Raw genomic sequence first — 23,054 nt, 5'->3', positions numbered from 1 at the left:
TACAGGGTTTCTGTGAACAATTTTGCATAGGCAGCTGTGTTCACAGGGTGGGGGAGGTCTTGAAATTTTGACAGGTTATCCCTTAGTAGTAGGAAGTTTATCTTAGAATATTTCCTAAATGTTATAGGGTCAGCTAGGGTCACAGAACTGATTTTGTTTATGAAGGAGACAGCTTTGTGGTCTGACCTGTTAAGAGAAGACACTACATTGGGGGCATTCTCCCATGTTTGTGAGTACCAGGGCATGTATGTTTGCACCCCTAGTGGGTGTATGGACTATGTGGTCCAGGTTGTTTGCGTTTACAAAGTCCAGGAATCTTTGAGCCTGTATGTTTGGGGGTTGTATGAATACCCCAGTTTATAGTGGGGTAGTTGAAGTGGTCCATGAATATGATATTAGGAGTGTGACAAAAGGAGATACTGCCAGCACAGTTAGCTGGAATTTTGTAAATAATTATGTGTGTAAACGACTAAGAAAAACCCAGATACCAGCGAAACATAACTTCACCAACCAAACACTGGAGCAACAGGGGAACGAGAATAGAAATAACGTAAAACAATTTATTCAACGTTTTCGTCCAGTAGACTTCTTCAGAATAAAAACTTCCATCTTTGTCTCAAACATTTATACAATTACTACATAATTAATTAACAATCTAATAAATCAATAAAGTAATAAATGCTTTATAAAGTTATTTTAAAACCATAATTAAAAAACTTAAAATACATTTTATGCGATATAGTATCAATATTGCATATTAACTATAATTAGCTTTTTGTTCCCAGTTTCCTGTCTGCCAAAAAACACTTATCATATCATTCAAACCCAGTGGGGCATCCACCCCCAACCTCAATTGCCACAGTTTCTTTTCTTTCTACCTTATTTTTCATGTTCCCTCCTCTTAAATCTCTCTTAACATGTTCTAAAATGGAAAATGTAAATTTATTATATGACTGACACTTTATTGAATGTCTATAGAGAGCATTATTCTCATCTTTGCTCTTTATTGCATAAGTGTTCCTTTATGCGTTTACTAAGACTACTTTTTGTCATACCTACATAGGCTGCACAGCCTGAGCATAAAGCAATATAAACTATATTGCTGGTTAGACAACTATATCTACCAGCAATACTAATAGTTTTATGATAATGTTCTAAATTGATAAACAGTCCCTCCATGATGTATCTACATGCACTACAACTGTAGCATTTAAACATTAATTTGCTTTTCAAACTAATGCTCCAAACAAATGTCACAAACTCTGTAAATGTGGACGATCAAGCCTCCTCTGCACAAAAGTAAAACCCAATTCGAACACTGGTAAAATACCTGCACTTTATTTAAGCTAAAAACAAAAGCTTTTCGTCGGCTTAAAAACAAACTGCCAACTTCTTCAGAACTCACAGTTCAAATTTATTTGGCAAGGTGTCTTTTTTGCCCGGTTTTCTATGTCGGTAAGACCGACAGAAAACTTAATGAGCGCATATACGAACATGTTTATGCGATTCGTAAGGGCAAGTTAGAAAATGCCCTAGCTAAACATATCATTGATTATCCTACCCATCAGTTTGCATTTATGGCCATTGATCAAATTCCTTTAAATGATCAGAGAGGTGTGAATTCCCTGAAATTGGAAAGTAGGGAGTTAGCTTGGCAGTTGAGGTTAGATGCCTGTCATTTTCCAGGGATAAATGACAGAATATCTATCTTATGTGAGTTTAGGTTGAAAAATTTAAAGAGGTAAAAATTGGTTATTTAGTTGAGTTTATTTTATTATTTTATTATTATATATTATATTTTATTTCATTTTATGTAAATTTATGACAAAAACTTTTTTGAAAGAGTTATAGTATGATAGTGAATAGACATCAAGTCGAATACATATATTTATATAATAATAATTTTTTAAGTAGTAGTATTGTAAGTGTGGTTTTCGTATGATCAAAAGTCGTACAAATATAAAACAATTTTTTCATATAGATGAAAACATTTTTTATAATGGAAGGATGACAAGTTTACGTTTTTATTGAATATATTGTAAAATTGTTTTGAGTTATTAGAATATTCTTTCACAAAGTATTTTTTAGCGGTATTTCTTTAACATATAACGTTTTAAAAAGAGCAGTAGGCGGATGACGTATGTTCCGCTTTGTCCGTTTTGGTTTAATTGGAACTGTGAGTTCTGAAGAAGTTGGCAGTTTGTTTTTAAGCCGATGAAAAGCTTTTGTTTTTAGCTTAAATAAAGTGCGGGTATTTTACCAGTGTTCGAATTGGGTATTAATTTGCTTTTATTAGTAACTTGAGATGAAACAGAAGTACTATCTACCTGTAACAAACTTTTAATAGTGCTGCCCTTCTATACAAATTTAGGCTCATCTCCCAAAATAGTATTTAAGTCATTGCTACCTGCTATTATTTTCCAATTATTTTGTATAATTGATTTAATAGTTTCACTATCTATTGTCATTTCTAAAACCCATCTAGGTAGAGATTCATTATGCTTATTAATGCTATTCAGTTTGTTTGTGATTAAACCATTAACGCGAATGGGAGGGAAATCTTGTTTTCTTATATTTTTTATCTCTAAAGCTATTACTTCCAATAGCTTAATTGGGTAACCCCTATTATAAAACAAGTTTGTGATGAATTCAACTTCATCATCAAAATCTCTCTCATCACTCACCATTCTAGATGCTCTGATATACTGGCCCTTAGGGATGTTTTTCTTCATATAATTGGGATGGTGACTACTATAATGTAAATAACTATTTACATATGTTTTTTCCTATATATTTTACTCAAAAATATAATTTCATCAATATTCCAGGATAGTTCTTCATCCAGGAAACATATTTGTTTGCCAATATTCCCTTCTGTAAATTGTAGAAAACTACTACTAGCATTAATTTCTTCTAAAAGAGAATCTAAATTGATGTCAGTACCTTTAAATATGAAAAAAGATCATCAATAAATCTACAGTAAAATAAAATATTGGGAAAAAATGTATGGTCGGTAGTATATCCTTTTTCCACCACCCCATAACCAGTCCTGCAAAGGTTGGGGCAACTGTAGCCCCCATCGCTACTCCTTTTAACTGTTTATAATACTTTTTGTTGAAAATAAAAGAATTATTTTCTAATAGCAGTTCTAATAATGCTTGATACAATTTTATAACAGAATCATTCCACGTGGTATATTTCTGTAAAAAAAATTAACCACAAACTCAACACCTTCTATCTGAGGAATAGAAGTGTAAAGTGATGTAACATCTACCATTAGCGTAGTAAACTCATTCCCAACTGTATTAGCTGTATTCATAGAAAAGTCTCTTATTTTGTTCAGAAAAGACCAATAATCTTTTATAAAAGAGGGCAAACTTTGAACCACTGGATTCAGAACAGCTTCCAAATATAAGAAAATACCTTCAGTTATACTGCCTGATGCTGACACTATCGGCCGAAAGGGGGGGTATACCAAATAGTATACCCACTCTTGCATTTTCTACTGAGAGATAGTTATACAAATCAACAGAACAGTCCCCATTCATTAAAAAATCATACAAGCAATACTCAACATATTAAACTTCTCTCAGTGGTATTATAAGTGACTTCACAATATTAATTTTCATTAGCTAATAAGCTTTCCATTGCAGTATTATAATCAGTAGTCCACATTACAACTATCCCACCCCCTTTATCTGCTTTCATAAAACAGGTCATAATCATTCCTAAGTTCTGTCAGAGCCATTTTTTTTTTCTTTGGTTAAATTAAAGAACGTTGTACTAGGTTTATTGTGTAATACAGACCTAACATCTCTCTCACAAAAGCATTCAAATACTTTGAGTTGAATGTAAACATGGATTATATATTGACGATTTAGAAAAACGATGCATTGCATTCACATAAACGTCTTTCATAATATATTTTAAATTTAATTTTCTAATATACTTTTTTTTAACTCTAATAAAGTGTTAGCAACTATTGTTCGCTTACTAGGGACATAATTAAATCCCAGCTTCAACACGTTCATGTTTGTCAGTCAAAGTGATGTCTGATAGATTATACAATTTATTTTCAGAACTCACTGAAAAAACTGTAGTAAAAGTTAGTTCTTCCAAAAACGGCTCCTGCTGTGATTCTGCCTCTACTGCGCCCTGCCGTTTCTTTCCCTGGAGTAGTTCTTTGATGCAGAATTCACTTTAGTATTTCCTGGAACATTATTTGCTTTATTGATGTTACTGGAAACTTTTTTAGAAACTACAACACCAACGTTCGTTATTGCATTTCCATTGAACTCATGGGCAGGCTCAGAGACTCACTCGGTACTTCTGTCCTTTTTATCAGTTTTTTTTAAAGGGCCAGTGCCGTTCTTTACTATTGAGCTATATGCGTTCTTTGAATACAATTTCCATGTTGTCTTACTACGTTCTTTAAATTCAACCCCAGTTAAATAAGCAGTTCCAGCTTCATAATCCTTCAAATCTTTCTATTTTACTCATTTTTCTTTCAATAACCAAATGTCTGTATTTTTCAACAATATCAAACACTTGTTAATTTTCTTTATGCTCTTGTTCATCTCCCATGTGTTGACATATATTAGGATCAGTACCTTCTAAATTGATTTTTAGTGCCGCTATTGAATCATTATTCTTCTTAATTAATAATTTAATAAAGTCCAAACCAGCAGCATTAAAAAATGAACTAATTCTTGGAAACATGGTTCTTCTTTATGAACACCATTAAGGACCTTAAAAAACCGAAGTCCCTTCGGTACAATGTTACACTGAATATAATGTTCAAAGTACTTGTTCTCCACTATAAGGGCTCAATATATTTTAAGCCCTTTCTCCAGCCCAAAAAATTGATCAGTTAGATTATTGACCATTCCAACTTCACCACCCTCATTACCAAAATTGATAAATGGGTTGTTAGTCAGATTTAGGGCTGAAGTTACATTTTTATATATATCAGATTTACTTAGTCTTATTTGACAGTACCTTATTTCTAGTGGAGACTGTACCTTTTTCGTTTTCATTTTTAAAAAATGTCCATTTATGTTTCTTCCTTTGTTACCTAGTCTTTTGGACAATAAGGTAAGTGAATTTTGTAGTTCTCCCAAAACAGCTACTACATCCTCCATAATGGAATCCTGGCTGTCAGGAACCGGGTAAAAGCTCAACTCAAGTAGCTCGTCCTCTGAAGCATTAGTCATGGGTAAAGAAGCAACTCCATAAACGACTAAGAAAAACCCAGATACCAGTGAAACACAACTTCACCAACCAAACACTGGAGCAACTGAGGAACGAGAATAGGAATAATGTAAAAAATGTATTCAACGTTTTCGTCCAGTAGACTTCTTCAGAATAAAAACTTCGATCTTTATGTCAAATATTTATGCAAGTACTACATAATTAATTAACGATCCAGTAAATCAATAAAGTAATAAATGCTTTATAAAGTTATTTTAAAACCATAATTAAAAAACTTAAAATACATTTTATGCGATATAGTATCAATATTTCATATTAACTGTAATTAACCTTTTGTTCCCAGTTTCCTGTCTGCCAAAAAACACTTAATCATGTAATTCAAACCCGGTGGGGTATCCACCCCAACCTCAATTGCCACAATGTTTCCTTTCTTTCTACCGTATTTAAATAATTATATGTGACTCTCAACATGATTTATATAAGATGCTTGTGTTACAAACATATTAGAACTGTATGTCATGTGTATATCAGACTGATTTGTAAAGATGCGTGTTGAAAAGGTATTTTGTAAAGTGCTTGAGTTTGGGCCGTATCCACTGTGTGCCTACTGCAGAGAACAGAAATGTGCATGCACTATTGTAACTGTTTAAATGTATATAACAGAAGAAACTGAAGGGTTAACCCCAGTCCAGCAAACTTTAGAAAAATATCTGAAATTAAATCACTTTATAGGCTAGGCAATAAAGATGCTATACACAGGTTTCAAGGCAGCTAGAGACACAAAGTCTGTACTACAAATCTTTTTGTACCGTCTTTGAGGTGAACTAATTACTACCCTGGAAGTGTAGAAGAATGCAATTGTTTTATGACTTCCAGCACTTGCCAAAGATCTGAGTAAAAGCCCTTGTATGTGTATTTTTACAGGCAGGTGCCAAGTTCTGCCAGCTTCCAGCAATGAGGGGTTTGCATGGGAACCAGAAGTCAGATGACCAGAAACAATGTCATTCTGCAAGCTATCCCAGCAGTAATATTTTAGATATTATTTTGAGAAGTCTGTTGGTGAGACAGAGCATTCTGTATTGGACCTGACAACAACAAGAACCATTCACCACATCATCTGCCTTGCTCTTTTAAGTAAGTTATTAGGGAATAATGATTATCTTAGATTCAATCAGGAATATAGTGATGCTTAGTTTAGATATTGTTTTTCTTTATTTATTTGAGCCTGTCCTGCAGTGTTGTTTTAAATATTTCCTGTGTTTTGAATGCTGATGTCACTGTGAATGCATACTTAGTGTTGTCTTGTTCTTTTACTATTTATTATTAAATATGTTTAAACCTTTCATTGTGGCTGATCTTTGTAGAGAGATTTAAATTTTGAGAGTACCTGCATATTTATTTGGTGTCATTGTGTGGGCCACTCCTAATAAACTTGCTCTTGGTCAGACTACCATTTGTATTACTATTACACAGTAAAATTGGACATCCTTTGTTAAGTTAGGGGCCTTAAAGTAGCTGGCATGGGGTTCTGGTGGCAGCGGTAACTACCTTTATAGTCTGGGGAAATGACATAGATAGTAAACCTGTGCCAGCCTTTCCCAGGGGTGTATATGTATGTGTGTGTGTGTGAATCAAATCTCCAAGACTGTGTGTGTCAGCTACTTGGGCAGGGACACAAAGCACTGGTTGGACAGAGAGAGTGTAGGAGGACTTGGCTTGGAACCCTGGCTAGGGACTCAACTCTATAGTTGTGCCAGTGGGAAGTCTTATTGGGGATGTGGAGAAAGATGGAGAAACCAGTCCCGGATTGACTGTGGTCCCTCTGTGCTCTTAAGGAAAATTGTACTTTATGCCGAGAGCTGCATCTGGAAATACTGTGTGTGTGGACCTGTTATCCTCCCAGTGAACATCCCCCCACAGGTGCTAGTGGTGAGGACTAAGGCTCCTTGATTACTGGCCCAAAGGTGGGATATCCACATCACATATTGGTTGGCATTGGTGGGTTGTCACAAGGTTGAATGGTGAGGATCTCCAGTAAGTCAAGTTATGGGTTATATCGGTCATAGAGAGTAACATACAGCTAAGGATGTAATATGGGACATTGCCTGTTGAGATCCGGACTTGGAGAAGCTCAAGCATGTCATCCTGTTTGATTAGTCTTGAGGTGAGTTTGTTGTAGATATGGATCGAGATAACTCCACCTTTGGTCCCTGTCTCTGCAGTAGCGAACTTAAATGTGTGAAAGGCATTGCCAGGGTACTGTCTGCGGCTTTAAACCATATCTTAGAAAGTGCACAGATGTCCACATTCTCAGCAGGAGGAGAGCCTGGTGGGCATGGAGTTTCACGTTTGGGCTCCAGGTATTCAGCAGTAACACCTTTATTGTTCCCAAGAAGACTCTTCAGGCCCCTAAATGTTTGTGTTGGGGTCACACTATTATCAGTCTGCCTTTGTTGTGGCATGTTTATCTTTTGTACAGGTTACATAAAAAGAAAATCACAAAAAGTTTGAAAACTTCACCCCCTTGCAGTCTGCAGGCTAGCATTCTTGTAAATTTGGCTTTTCCTGTTTATTTTTTTATATATTATTTTATATAAAAAGTTTATATAAAAATAGATATTTTTTTGTTTTAAATTATTGAAAAATATTTTCAAGTGTATATTTATTATTTCTTCTATGAGCGTTATTGCAACATCACAATCCGCTTATGACTTATGTCATTTTTTGCATTATTTGCCTTGATGTTGCTGGTTGTTTTTTGGTAGAGGATATTACCAATTAGAATTGGCGTGCCTTGTAATGTAATGAATAACTTGGCCTGTGCTACTACTAAAGGTAGAGGATATTACCAGTTAGAATTGGCATGCCTTGTAATGTAATGAATAACTTGGCCTGTGCTACTACTAAAGGTAGAGGATATTACCAGTTAGAATTGGCGTGCCTTGTAATGTAATGAATAACTTGGCCTGTGCTACTACTAAAGGTAGAGGATATTACCAGTTAGAATTGGCGTGCCTTGTAATGTAATGAATAACTTGGCCTGTGCTACTACTAAAGGTAGAGGATATTACCAGTTAGAATTGGCGTGCCTTGTAATGTAATGAATAACTTGGCCTGTGCTACTACTAAAGGTAGAGGATATTACCAGTTAGAATTGGCGTGCCTTGTAATGTAATGAATAACTTGGCCTGTGCTACTACTAAAGGTAGAGGATATTACCAGTTAGAATTGGCATGCCTTGTAATGTAATGAATAACTTGGCCTGTGCTACTACTAAAGGTAGAGGATATTACCAATTAGAATTGGCGTGCCTTGTAATGTAATGAATAACGTGGCCTGTGCTACTACTAAAGGTAGAGGATATTACCAATTAGAATTAGCGTGCCTTGTAATGTAATGAATAACGTGGCCTGTGCTACTACTAAAGGTAGAGGATATTACCAATTAGAATTGGCGTGCCTTGTAATGTAATGAATAACGTGGCCTGTGCTACTACTAAAGGTAGAGGATATTACCAGTTAGAATTGGCGTGCCTTGTAATGTAATGAATAACTTGGCCTGTGCTACTACTAAAGGTAGAGGATATTACCAGTTAGAATTGGCGTGCCTTGTAATGTAATGAATAACGTGGCCTGTGCTACTACTAAAGGTAGAGGATATTACCAATTAGAATTGGCGTGCCTTGTAATGTAATGAATAACGTGGCCTGTGCTACTACTAAAGGTAGAGGATATTACCAATTAGAATTGGCGTGCCTTGTAATGTAATGAATAACGTGGCCTGTGCTACTACTAAAGGTAGAGGATATTACCAATTAGAATTGGCGTGCCTTGTAATGTAATGAATAACGTGGCCTGTGCTACTACTAAAGGTAGAGGATATTACCAATTAGAATTGGCATGCCTTGTAATGTAATGAATAACGTGGCCTGTGCTACTACTAAAGGTAGAGGATATTACCAATTAGAATTGGCGTGCCTTGTAATGTAATGAATAACGTGGCCTGTGCTACTACTAAAGAGCATTTCTCTACAAATGTGCTGCAGCTCATTCTATAATGGTGTAGCTAAAGTAGGTTGTAGAAATTCATGAATAAAGCAAATTACTATGGGGTTTGATTATAGGTGCATAACAATAGCCACACACTCAGCACTGTGTACTTATTTGTTTGTAAAAGCAAGCCGTTATCTGATGTAAATGAATGCTAACACTATACTCAGTTTGTACAAATTGTCAGTAATTAAAGCTTTTTTTTTTTTTATATATACGTGGGTGGATGTTGCCACTTTCCTTTGTTTTATTTGGTGTAGCTGCTTCGTTTTTTTAAGACTTTAGTTGTAGTTGTCATATTTCGGGTAGTAATTGTTTATGTACAGTATATTTGTTAGATTTTAAATTCAAATATTGCTTATTAGTTTAGAACTCCACCTCATTGGCGGGTTCTGTGATGACAGAAGAATGTCTAAGAAAATAAGTCTTCAAATACTAGGTAAGTCACTAAATGTTTAAGTATAATTTTTATGTCATCTTAACAGCTGTACCTTTTAATATGGGCAAAATGATTTACTGAAAGACACCTGTTCTGAAGCATTTAAATGACATTTATGAGCATGAATGTAAGCTAAGGAAGTTGGTCTTGCTAGCTGCAATATTTTGTGGAAATTTACTTGGTGGTGTCTTTGCTGAATTCTCCTCCATTCAACATTTTGACTGAAATTATGTTTAATATGTAAATGATGCATAATAATTTGGTGAAAGACTTTAATCTTAGGCAAGAATCACGTGGTCCTCCCAGTGTTTCTTTTACACTCCTTGTTAGATAACCTGTTGACATTTTTCACCAAAAGCCCACAACCTTTAACCCTCAGTGGAGTTGTGCTTTGTGTTCTCCATGCATTTTTGACTTTTCATACAGCCTTTGAGGTAACTGTTTTCAATTAGAAAGTGTTTCATGCGTATTTAATTCTCTGTGAACTAAATATTTGTCGATTTTCTCTGAGCCATTTCCCTTTCCTCTTTCAGTTTTCATATTGCATGACCTTGTTTTGTCTAGCTGTATTGATGAAAGATATATATCTCTGAGACCTTATTGACAGTTTAGGAGACAAATTTGTATTGAAGTCATTTCATTTGTACTGATTCACCTGGTAAAGCTTGTTACCAAGTCTGTCTCGTTTTCTCCAGAAGTGCCACTGCCCTGCATAAGTCAGTGCAGGTTTAATGTCGTATCATGGTTCACACTACTAAAGGCTTTCAGGAGTCCCTCACATCAGCAGCACCACATCAGCAGCACCACCAAGTGACATGTTTAGTTATTGCTACTTCAGATGGTTGCTGACAATTGCATTTTCCACTCAATCTTTTCTGGCCTTCTGTTTTATGTTTATCTTTTTTCATCCAATTATTTTTATATTTCCTTTGCAACATTTATAATTTTCAAAAGCTGTTGTGCTTTATCTTGTGCTAGTGGTGTACATAGATGAAGCCCAGACCACAGCCCAGATGACTTGAGTCTGACTAGTTGTTTGGGTGTTTGATAGTGCAGACAGGGAAGATATATGTGCCTATCCTTTGGGTGGGGGGACAACTGGTGGTTCTCATCTAGCTTTCGACAAGGCCCCACTGGGGAATGGAAGCTCGTCATGGAGTGGAGTGAGTGGGGGTATCTGTGTGGAGGGGTTAAGAAGAAATGGGTGTAGCCTCTGAAGCCAGTAATGGTAGCCACTGTTGGTCCATGTGGAGGAACACTGTATGCTTGCACTGAGGAGGCATAGGTGGCCAATAAAGTGATACAAGTGTTCATATCACCACCAGGGTCTAGGCTCATAAAAGGTAAACAGTTCTCATTGCCAGAATATTAGCGAGAGCCCAAAGTACCCTCTTGGCTACCGGGACAGTGACCCTTTGGAGGCTTGATGATTGGCAGACCCGGGGGTGGGGGGCATGGGCAAAACCGTGCAATAAAAAAGTCTTTGTGTTTGCTGCCTGTTTAATTTGTTAAAGTTTTATGGCTTGTCTGGTGTTCCTTTAGTTTAGGTTCTTCACAGATTTACTTAGAAGTATTTTTTTTCAGTAGTGGTAAAGTCATGATTTCCCCACATAAGTCTGTAAGGAAATGCTCTTGTGGTAAAGGACAGCAGATAAAGGCATTCGTTACTTGTATTCACACACATCTTCCATTCAAGATAAAACATCCTCTACACACCTGTGCCTTAAACAGTAATCCTAAATCCAAACCCCAATTCAAATCCTAAAGTCACTGACTTGTGCAAGTGCAGAAGCAGTGACATTTGACCAGCTGGCAGTTCATTGTAACATTTACGCAAGTCAGATTTGGCCAAAAGAATTTGACCAAAGTTAAGCAAAGTGTCAGTGGCCAGATATTCTGCTACCTAAATCCTCCATACTGGCTGTAGGCAGTTCACGTTTGAGGGCTCCCACTGCAGGAACAAGACGTTTTAGTGTAAGAATTATGGTGAGGAAAGCTTTGTCACTGGGAGCTTTTGGATTACAGCTTTTGGATTAAAGATATTGATTCCATCTACAGGAGAGAGAAGGACAATTGTCATTTCTGACTCTTAATTTACAGGCAGCCAGACAGTTCAGGTTTTGAAACAGGTGCCAGGTTAGACTACACTTTACACACAATAAGAGTAGCTCATGTTTCATGGAGGAAATTGCTGCTAGTGTTGATGAAGTGGAACCTTTTTCAGTCCTTCAGCAGATAAGTGCACCCACTAGAAATAGCCCATCAGTTTATAAATATGGAACCATTAGTTGTATTACAGCCAGTCCCAGTCGAGCCTTTCTTTACTAATGCATCCTGCACCCCCACTATGCATGTACATAAGGATACTGGTTTTTTTTTTTTTTTGTCTTGATTGATATTAGGAATCAAATTGCATCTGTGATAGACATGGTGACGGTTTTTTTCGTACCCCCCCCCCCCAAGTGATCTGGAAGGAAACTGTAACATGCCAACAGGTCAGCAGCACTGGGTTTTAGAAGGTCATGCTTTCACTCCTCCATGTTCAGGCTAGAGTACAGACAGCACTTGGCAGGCTGGCTCTTTCTACTTTTTTGTAGTGTTCAAGCTAGATGCCATGGCTGCAACAAAGCTACCAGAAGTTGCCCAAGCCACAACACAGCAGAAGTCATGACACCCTCTCCTAGTGGGTGAAATGGTAGTTATGTCACCCATTCCATACCCCCCCCAATTAGCTCCTGTATTATCCAGTTACACTGCTCAAACTTGAGTTGCAACCAGGAGGAAATGTACAAGATTTACAGAAGCAGACAAGGGGTTCCTGTTAGCTTTTCAAGACTGCTTTGTCTGGTCAACCTTAGCAGTCATTTCAGTATCAAGGTCTGTGGAGCCAAATATCAGAATTTCCTTAGTTAGCTGAAATCACTCATTATAGACATTTGGATTTTGACAGTGGTGGTGATGATATGTCAAAGCTCTCTTCCTGCATATCCATCTTCTGGCCTCTCTCTACAGACTAAAGCACAGATTTATCAATGGGTGACTAAAGAACCATCTTCATCTAAAAAGATAGGTCATTTTTAAAAAAGGAGGTAGACACTGCAGTTATTCTACCACTTAATTTTTCTCAGTGCTTAGCTGGTTCAGTTTGTAAGAATTCTGAGTTATTGACTCCTGTGTAGACAGTCGGGATAAATGTCATCATCCTCATTTGTTGATTATGTAATTTGGAAGCCAGTCTTACCTTAGTATATCATGATCTGTGCCAAACTCAGTAAGGGAGGTCCTCCGCATCACAAAATATGGAACTCGGGATGCTGTGTATATTTGGCATGCGGAGTATATACTCTCTGGTTTATTTATTGGAAAGGTCAGTAAATTATCTTTATACATACAGCAGTGCAACTTGTGTTTGATAAAAGTAAAGGTCAGTAAATTATCTTTATACATACAGCAGTGCAACTTGTGTTTGCTAAAAGTAAAGGTCAGTAAATTATCTTTATACATACAGCAGTGCAACTTGTGTTTGATAAAAGTAAAGGTCAGTAAATTATCTTTATACATACAGCAGTGCAACTTGTGTTTGCTAAAAGTAAAGGTCAGTAAATTATCTTTATACATACAGCAGTGCAACTTGTGTTTGATAAAAGTAAAGGTCAGTAAATTATCTTTATACATACAGCAGTGCAACTTGTGTTTGATAAAAGTAGTGCAACAAGCCATACTGAACTTATTCTAAGGGGTGTGAAAAATAATTTGTTTTCTCTAGTAGCCCCCCACACAGATGAGACAGAGCTCAACAAGTTTGAGTATTTGCAGTACACTGGATGCAGAGTGAGGAAGCAGCTAGGAGAATGGCATTGGGAAAATGTGCCTAGCTGAACAGTATGCCATTTACAGCAGGTACTGTGCAGCAACTGATGAATGCTGTTTCTCTTTCAAAGTCATTTTTAACCAAATATACAGGAATAAAGTTGGAAGTGGAGGGAAAAAATAGCCAAGGAATCAAGACAGCCTTCACTAAGGTCCCTTCCCCAATTTGCTGCTAGCTGCTCTCTACCTTCCCAAACCCCCTTTAACAGAAAGGCATAGGGAATAAATAAGAAACTGAGGCAAAATAAAACAAAAGTAGTCAGGTTTACTTTCACTCATGCTGGAGTCCCTTATTCCCTGAATCTGCATTCTTTAGATCTGAAATTCCGATCTGTATGCATCAGGAAAGTCCCATAAATCCACTTATGTTCAAAAGAAACAGCTGCTTGCACAATCTTTACCATTTTATGTCATCCCTAATTTGAAAAGCCATAGCATATGTGAAATGTTTGTTCACTCAGTATGGGTAGTGTTCATGTATGGTGCATATTATCATCGTTATATAAAGGACATTAAGTAGTGATGTGTTTTTAATCTGCTAAGTTGAAGGGAAATAGTACTCTTGATACTTGACATGTAAGTTCATAAGTCTTAGCATGAAGTAAATAGCTTATTGTTTTCATTGGAACCTTCTAAAGAAATCTGTTCAGGTGACATCTGTCCTTTTGAGATGGAGAGGACTTAGATTATGAGCTCTGCATTAATAGTTATGTGCTCAGTGCTAAAGGTCCCTTCACATAATTTTAACATCATGTATGGGAGATCTTACACATGCATCATACTGAACCATGTTGTTTCTTCAGCTTTTCCTGGTTAGGGGTTGCACAGTGGATCTCCTGTCCACTAATGATTGGCAGTAGATTTTCACGGTGCCGAGGTGCTAGCTCGACGCCCAACCTTCAACGAAGGCACGCCCATTCATGCATGTCTTTCGAATGCCACTCGACCGCAGGGAGGACATGCAGACTTCCACACAGAAGGCGCTCCAGCCAAGAATCGAACGGGAGAACCTCTTGCTGTGAGGCGACAACGCTACCGTTGCACCACACCGGCTTTGCATCATACTGAACCATACTTCAGTTTAAATCACCAAAGTTAGAAACTTGTTTCAGGGAGTTTGCCATTTTAGTTAGTTTCTGTTTCTACATCATATCCACTGTTTCTTTAGAAAAAATTCACCAGAGCTTGCTGAATGCCCAGTAGATCCAAAACTGCATACAAAACGTAATCACTGGACAACCACGGTGAAGTCTTCATCCACTTACAAAACTTTTATTCAATAAAAGGACAAGCGCTTTCGCAATTTGCTTCTTCTGATCCTATACAACTAAATAAAACCATCCGATATTTAAAACACATCATAACCAATAAAAACACATAAAAAGGGCACCAAAATGACATCATTTCATTCACAGACACAGTGTCTCATTACTTTTTATATATCTTGAATCTCCGCCACTTTAAAACAGGTTTAATACTTAACTGAGTATTAAGTTCTGAGTATACATGTGCTTGAATTCTCAGTATCCATTTTAGTTCTAGCTGTTCTAAATAGTTATTATGATCACCTCCCCTATCATTTAAACTTAATTTTTGTAACACCGTAAAGGAAAAGTGATGGTTAGGAGAGTCTAACTGATGTTTAGCTAGGGCATTTTTAACATTGCCCTTCCTCATATCTGACGTGTTTATACACCCTTTCTCTTAATCGCTGCATAGTCTTGCCCACGTAAAAACATGGGCATAGTGCACACGTGGCTAAATATACCACATGTGGTGTAGTGCAGTCTGCATAAAACCTAGCTGTAAACACAGTCCAAGACAAGATGTTTAAAAATCTGTTCTTTAGTTATAACTTTACATACCCCACAATGTTTGCATGAATAGGTGCCTAACCTCTGACTTGATACTTCTTGACATCTTTTCCCACTACATAACAGCTGTTTAAGATTCTTACTATTTCTATATATAATGGAGGGAGTGTCACCAACTATATGCTTTGTTTTACTATCCAAAGACAAGATGGACCAATTTTTTTGAATAACATTTCTTACCAAATTATTGTTACTCGTAAAATTTGTAACAAATTGGGTATACTGTTTCTTTCTGTACCCCCTCTCAGCATGCAAAACTTCCCTTTGTCCAGATCCTATTGCACCCACCTGACTGGGTTCTATAGACAAAACTTCTATCACTTCTAAATTTTGTTGTTTATTAATGGATTGACTCTGTGTGATCCCTTCCCTAATTTTCTTAACATCTCTACTATTATAACCTCTATCCACGAACATTTGTTCTAATGTGTCAAACTCCATTGATTCATCCTGTGCTCTATTACAAATCCTAGAGACCCTTTTAAACTGACTTTTCATTATGCTGGGAAATACATGTCCAGGATGCATACTATCTCTACTCAACAAACTATTACTCCAGCATGGCTTTCTATACAGTGTTGTAACAATCCCTTTCTCTGGATCTTTCTTTAGAGATACATCAAGAATGAGACCTTGTGTCTCTGAATGAGATGATAATCATTTTGGCGCCCTTTTTATTGGTTATAATGTGTTTTAAATATGTGAATGTTTTATTTAGATGTATAGGATCAGAAGAGGCAAATTGCGAAAGTGCTTGTCCTTTTATTGAATAAAAGTTTTGTAAGTGCATGAAGACTTCACTGTGGTTGTCCATTGATTACATTTTGTATGCAGTTTTGGATTTATCTACTGGGCATTCAGCACGCTCTGGTGATTTTTTCTATTGTTACATTTTGCTTTATTCTTTGGAGTGTGCACTTGGCTGAATGTACAACTGCTAGTTTGGCAGAAGGCATCATGAATGAATCAGGAGAATGTACTAGTAGGAAGTGGGAAAATGTTAGAAAAATCCAGGAAAATCCGTTATTGGTCTTTTCTTTTGACCAAAATACACCCTGTACACAGTCGATCAATGAGGGTGAGTTTAAACTGTTTTCCACCACAGTTAGAGATCTAGAGAACGATTTGTTCAAATTGAAGCGTTACACCTGGCAACGCCTGCATTTAGAAGCATGTCTACACTTTCATATTATACCGAGGGGTATGCGAGTACTTTGCATGCCTACCTGTGGGGATGAATATCCGGAACTCCTTAAGAAGTGGCAACAGCTTAATCTTGAATGTAGTTTTAACTACATCAAGTTAATGATTGAATACTTTAAACCACTTGAGGAACAATTGATGCTGGATTTAGAACATAGGCACTGTAATTTAACACAGAAGTACTCTGCACAAATTTATCAAAGTCATGTTGATAATTTATACACCAATGTTTCCTTATATGAACTGAGACTCAGACAAACTAAACCGAAGAAGATGCAGAGAGACTTCTCCGATTTTCAACAAGGCAATGTATTTGTATGGCCGAGGAGACTTGGTGAATTAATGTCCGAGTCCCATATGGCTGCACAGCGAGGCTCGGGTGTAGCTTCATCGGAACTAGTACATACAGAGACTACTTCCATGTTGCGAACCTCCATTTCCATGGGAGATGTAACTGATAAACACATGGAGTCTGGAGGTAATATGAGGGTTTCTTCCTCTGAAGTACGGTTACCAAATGATTCAAGTATAGAGAGTACACCTCCATTGAATCAACTAGGGTTAAGAATATTCCATGGGAATTCGGTAGGGTTAGGAGCGAGACCGAAAGTGTTGGCCCCTATCACAATGGATAATTTTTTACCTCTACCAGTACAACAGAGTGGATTGCAGGATCCCCGCTCAACCAGCAGAGGGAGACAGAAAAGGAAGAACTCTCCAGAGCGAGCTCCGGTTCAACGGAAGATGAGACGCTGAATAGTCTTGTTGTAAATTTATCATCTTATCGGTTAGATAAATATGAACGTTCTGTGTTGGACAGAGGACTGACTTTCGTGCCAGCCACTTCTGCCAAAGTAAGTGAAGTTATGATTGATTTAAGGCTTTTTGCCAGAAACATTACGTTGAAAGTTTTGTTCGGTGACTCTACTGAACAACAAACTACTGTATATAGAAAACCAAGTACTTTTCTTCCAGTGACACCTGCACATCTCGACTTTTTTGTACAAGTGTGTGAATGGGAAATGTTGCAGGCATTGACTGGGCAATGTAAAGGTACTTTTTGCAACCTGACTTCAGATGAGCGAAAAGCTTTAGATAGACTTATGAATAATGAAAATGTGATCATCAGGCCCTTCGATAAAGGAGGAGCTGCTGTTCTCTTGAATACAAGTGACTATCAATTTGCCATGATTAATATGTTAAGTGATCGAGAGACATACCTCATAACAGATTGGCTTAGAGTGAAAGTTATCATTAGTTATGTCAATGATTGTATCTATGATTGATTTATTTATGAACAGAGTTATTGATGAGACACTGTATGAATTCTTTTGGGTGTCATCTCCGTTGGTACCTAACATCAAGGGACTACCAAAAATTCATAAATCAAGAGTAGCCCCACCTATGAGACCTATTGCTGCTGGGATGGGCTGGGTGACTGAGTCCCTATCAGTATATGTGGAAGGGAAGTTAAACCCGATTGTTTCCTCTGTAAGTACAATATTGAGAGACACGATGGGTTTTCTAAAATATTTGGATAATTTTGTCCAACAGTTTAATATTGTTGATTGCCTACTGGTTACAATGGATGTGAAGAACCTATTTACGTCCATACCCAATGAATATGGGATGGAGGCAGTTAGCTTCTGAACAACGCTCAGGGTTCATTTAGCTGTGATGTACACTTAATTTGCACATTATTAGATTTGATTCTTAATAATAATGTGTTTTTGTTTGAAGAACAATTATATCTGCAAAAATGGGGGGTCGCCATGGGCACCCCCTGTGCAAATTCATACGCTAATCTTGTTATGCATTTTTGGGAAAATGAAAATTTACATGGCAATCCCTTTTATCAATGTATTAAGTTATATAGACGTTTTGTGGATGATGCGTTTATCATTTGGGAAGGTAGTCATTCTTCCCTTCTTGCATATGTTGAATACTTAGAGACAACTACTGATTTTCTTCAATTTACTGTTACATATTCCTCTACAAAGGTAGACTTTCTTGATATATCTCTAAAGAAAGATCCAGGGAAAGGGATTGTTACAACATTGTATAGAAAGCCATGCTGGCGTAATAGTTTGTTGAGTAGAGATGGAATGCATCCTGGGCACGTATTTCCCAGCATAGTGAAAAGTCAGTTTAAAAGGGTCTCTAGGATTTGTAATAGAGCACAGGATGAATCAATGGAGTTTGACACATTACAGCAAATGTTTGTGAATAGAGGTTATAATAGTAGAGATGTTAAGAAAATTAGGAAAGGGATCACACAGAGTCAATCTATTAATAAACAACAACATTTAGAAGTGATAGAAGTTTTGTCTATAGAACCCAGTCAGGTGGATGCAATAGGATCTGGACAAAGGGAAGTTTTGCATACTGAGAGGGGGTACAGAAAGAAACAGTATACCCCATTTGTTACAAATTTTTCAAGTAACAATAATTTGGTAAGAAAAGTTATTCAAAAAAAATTGGTCCATCTTGTCTTTGGATAGTAAAACAAAGCATATAGTTGGTGACACTCCCTCCATTATATGTAGAAATAGTAAGAATCTTAAACAGCTGTTATGTAGCGGGAAAATATGTCAAGAAGTATCAAGTCAGAGGTTAGGCACCTATTCATGCAGACATTGCGGGGTATGTAAAGTTATAACTAAAGAACAGATTTTTAAACATCCTGTCTTGGACTGTGTGTTTACAGCTAGGTTTTATGCAGACTGCACTACACCACATGTGGTATATTTAGCCACGTGTGCACTATGCCCATGTTTTTACTTGGGCAAGACTATGTAGCAATTAAGAGAGAAGATGTATAAACACGTCAGACATGAGGAAGGGCGATGTTAAAAATGCCCTAGCTAAACATCAGTTAGACTCTCCTAACCATCACTTTTCCTTTAGGGTGTTACAAAAATTAAATTTAAACGAGAGGGGAGGTGATCATAATAACTATTTAGAACAGCTAGAACTAAAATGGATATTGAGAATTCAAGCACATGTATACCCAGGACTTAATACTCAGTTAATTTTAAAGGGGTGGAGATTCAAGATATATAATAAGTAATGAGGCATTGTGTCTCTGAATGAGATGATGCCATTTTGGCACCCTTTTTCTGTGTTTTTATTGATTATGATGTGTTTTAAATATGTGATGGTTTTATTTAGTTGTATAGGATCAGAATGCGCTTGTCCTTTTATCGAATAAAAGGTTTGTAAGTGCATGAAGACTTCACCGTGGTTGCCCAGTGATTACGCTTTGTATGCAAGACATGTATCTTGGCATATTATTTATCAATTTCTTTTTCTTTACTACATGTAAAACCTGCCACTCTGGGTGTAACATGCAGCCCTCTTCAGTAAATGTTGCATGTGCAGTCATTCATAACATATGGGTTAAATCTTTTCATGAAGTGAGGATCCCTTTAAGTTTTTCTTAGTAGTCATTTCATGGAGAAGGGAATAGCCGGGAAGCTCCCTCTTGTTCCACCTCTTCCTGCTGGAATTCAAACATTTTACAGAAGGGTCATAGGGAGTAAGCTCTTAATTCTTGTGTTGCAAGGTATGAAGCATCACAAAAGTGTGCTTTGGAGATGTCTGTTGGCTGAGATTTTCAAGTTTATTTTGGATCTGACTTAAAAATGGGCAAATGCTAGTGCCTGACCTTTGTAGGAGTTCCTCCAGCATTTCCCCCTCGATTCTTTGAATTTGCCAGAGAATGGGGCTCTCTATTGAGGATGGGGATCTCTATTGAGGTTGCAGTAAAGAAACTTTACTCAGCAAACCATGAGACTTTAATAACGGGTTATATTCTTTACTGTTGGGTTGTGGAATATTTTTCTGCCATTGTTGCTTAAGGTTGTAGCAAATAAAATGATGGTTGCTACTTTGATTTTAAACTACAGAATATCTCCCCTTCAAGTACTCATTGTATAGACCGTCTGTGATGTAGGCAGGTAAAGTCCCTTTTCTGATGTGAGCGGATTAATGCTCATCTGTGAGGCAGGCAGGTAAATGCTCCAGATTCAAGTTCTCAGTGCTTTGTCCTGCTAAATGTTGTGATTACAGCAATGCTACACTGTTGGAGTTTTGTGGTCTCCCAGCGGAAGCTGTAAGGCCATGGGATTGGAATGTAGAATATCATGGAAAAGGGTGTTGAGGGAACTGTAGTCATGAAGGTGGGGAAGGTTGATGTGTAACTAGGGGATGCTGCTATCTGAAGCCCATATTGTTTGAAAATTGATGGGAAGACAATCAGCTGACCTGAGTTGAGGAACAGGGGGTGAAAGCAGTACATGACTTCTGGGAGAAATGTTTCAAAAAGTTAGATTCCTTTATAGATCTACATAGCAGGAGTAGGCTGCCCAGTAAAAACTTTAGGCGACACCAGATATTAAGACAGGGGAGTGCAGCTTGTCAAAGTCTTCTGCGGGTGTGGAAGATGCAGTGGTTAAAGTCAAGACACTGTGAGAGAAAGTTGTAATTCCTTAGTTCCCCTGGAGCTGAATATTTGAATTCGTCCTATATAGTAAAGCTGGGTTTGAGGAGTGAGGGCGTCTTACACAGCATTTAGTGGCAGAAGATGTTACTGAAGTGACCAATAAAAGATATGCTAGATATTGGTCAGAAAGGAAGCCACATCCTCTGGGAAGAATTGCACCTTTTGAGGTCATTATTTCAGTTTTTTTTTTGTAATTAAAGTAAAGCTGCATTTCCATTGAAATTGGTTCAAAATGGTTTAATTTGCTCGCATAGTTTGTTGAGGGTTGGCAGGGTAAGTGTTGACTCTAAACATTTGATTTGAACTTTTAAGGTTACAACTTGCATATGTGCAGCATTGGGCAGCCTATGTTGAAAATTCTTGGTGAAGTATATTCCAAAGAATATCAAAGTGTTCCTCTTTGGGGTCTCAGGGTGACCATTAACGAGATTCGGCTAAGCCACCTCAAGCTAAGTAAAACCTTGCCCAGGATTTACAGTGATTTTTGTAGTAGGATATAGATCAGATATGTCTCTTTGAGTTATCAGTTTTATTATTATAAAACTTCTAGTAAAAGTTTCCATTGGGGAAAAGCATGTTTATATAGTGCACCATCGATTTTCCACTAAAAAGAACTAACGTCAATGGCAGTAATTGTGTGTATAACGGGTTTTAGTTAGTATATGTCATTGCAGACATTGGCATGAGAATTACTTTGGCTTATGTAGGGGTTTGGGAAGTCCATTGAAAACTAGATTGTTTCACTTTTATTAGCAAAGTGTGTTAAGGACTTAATGCACACGATATGTCCTTTGGAGATGTGCTGTTATTGTTAGAAACCTCATACAACTGTGCCTGTTTTTCATAAGGATCACCACTGCAGTAGTCTGAGCTGTATGGGTTGTATCCTCTACAGCAGCCAGCCAGCTTCCAAAGTTTTAGGGCACCTTCCACTAACTCAAATCATTAGTTTGGTTTGGGTGCCAGGCTCTTCAGAACTTTCCTGCAACTAAAGAGAGCACGCCTTTGCAGACTTCTGAGGATCAAGGTTTAGGTAACACTGTTCCTTTGCTTGGCAGATAAGTTCCCTTCAGTTGAAAAAAAAACTTCCACGTTATTTTTTTTTACGAATGAAAACATGCTTTTTCTGTATAACTTAATTAAGGTAGGAGAAAGTGTTTGTAATGGCTGCCATGTGACTTTTTTACACCTTTAAACGGGAACATTACTTTTGTACTCTCGTGGTAATAAGTCGCTCAAACTAACTGTAAAACATTTTTCTTTGGTACAAGTTGTGTTATTTTACTTCTGGGACAGAGAGAAGTGTTTAAAGTGTTTTTTATTTTGTTTTAACAGGGAAAAGGTTACTTGTGAACTTAGCTGTTGTACTGACTATTGTTGCCAGGCTTCCAAAGGAATCCGGCACCTTTTTTGGCTTAACCATGGAACAAACTACTGGTTCCTTGGTTCATTTTTCTTTCATCCCCAAAAGAAAACAAGAAAAAGGCTGTTAAACAGCCTTTGCCACCAAACCAGACTAATAAAGATGCCTCAGCTGCAGGTGGGTGACCCTGCTGTGGTCAAAGCTAGTTCCTCAGACCACTCATCTTTTTATTTGGGTCCCACTGGTGTAGGCCCTACAGCCATCGTGGACTTTGGTGGTGGGGATTGACACATCCTCTGAGGTGTTGGAGTACCTTTGACAGGCAAGGAAGAACCACTTTTGTCCGTCCAGGGAGAAGAGGCACAGAATGCTACTCTGCTAAGCAAGAAAGCTGTGACCATCACTAGAGAGATTTTTTGTGGGGAAAAGTGTGTTTCTTCAGATATTCCTGTCAAAAAGAAACAAAAGCTTAAATATATGTCTTCTCCTGTTTCAGTTACCCTTGACAGGAGTAATTTATTGAGCTTAGCTCATGATTTAG

The 23,054-nt window shown here is 37.3% G+C and overlaps 1 protein-coding gene across 3 annotated transcripts in view; it reads left to right on the top strand.

Moving 5' to 3' along the window:
- Window positions 1-23,054, top strand: part of NTAN1 (N-terminal asparagine amidase) — a 371,301-nt gene that overhangs the window by 42,249 nt on the left and 305,998 nt on the right. For 2 of the 3 annotated variants that reach the window (XM_044089175.1, XM_044089176.1), the window contains exon 5: window positions 9,626-9,699. The exons of the other annotated variant lie outside the window; for it this stretch is intronic. In XM_044089175.1, the coding sequence (XP_043945110.1) occupies window positions 9,626-9,699 (74 nt within the window). The remainder of the gene's footprint in view (window positions 1-9,625; window positions 9,700-23,054) is intronic. 3 annotated transcript variants of the gene reach the window in all.

The sequence above is a fragment of the Protopterus annectens genome, chromosome 12.part0 (genome assembly GCF_019279795.1).
Source record: "Protopterus annectens isolate FY-2018-M chromosome 12.part0, PAN1.0, whole genome shotgun sequence".
In the NCBI taxonomy this organism is placed as follows: Eukaryota; Metazoa; Chordata; order Ceratodontiformes; family Protopteridae; genus Protopterus; species Protopterus annectens.
The sequence above is the reverse complement of the archived record's forward strand: the minus strand, read 5'-3'. Positions and strand labels throughout refer to the sequence as shown.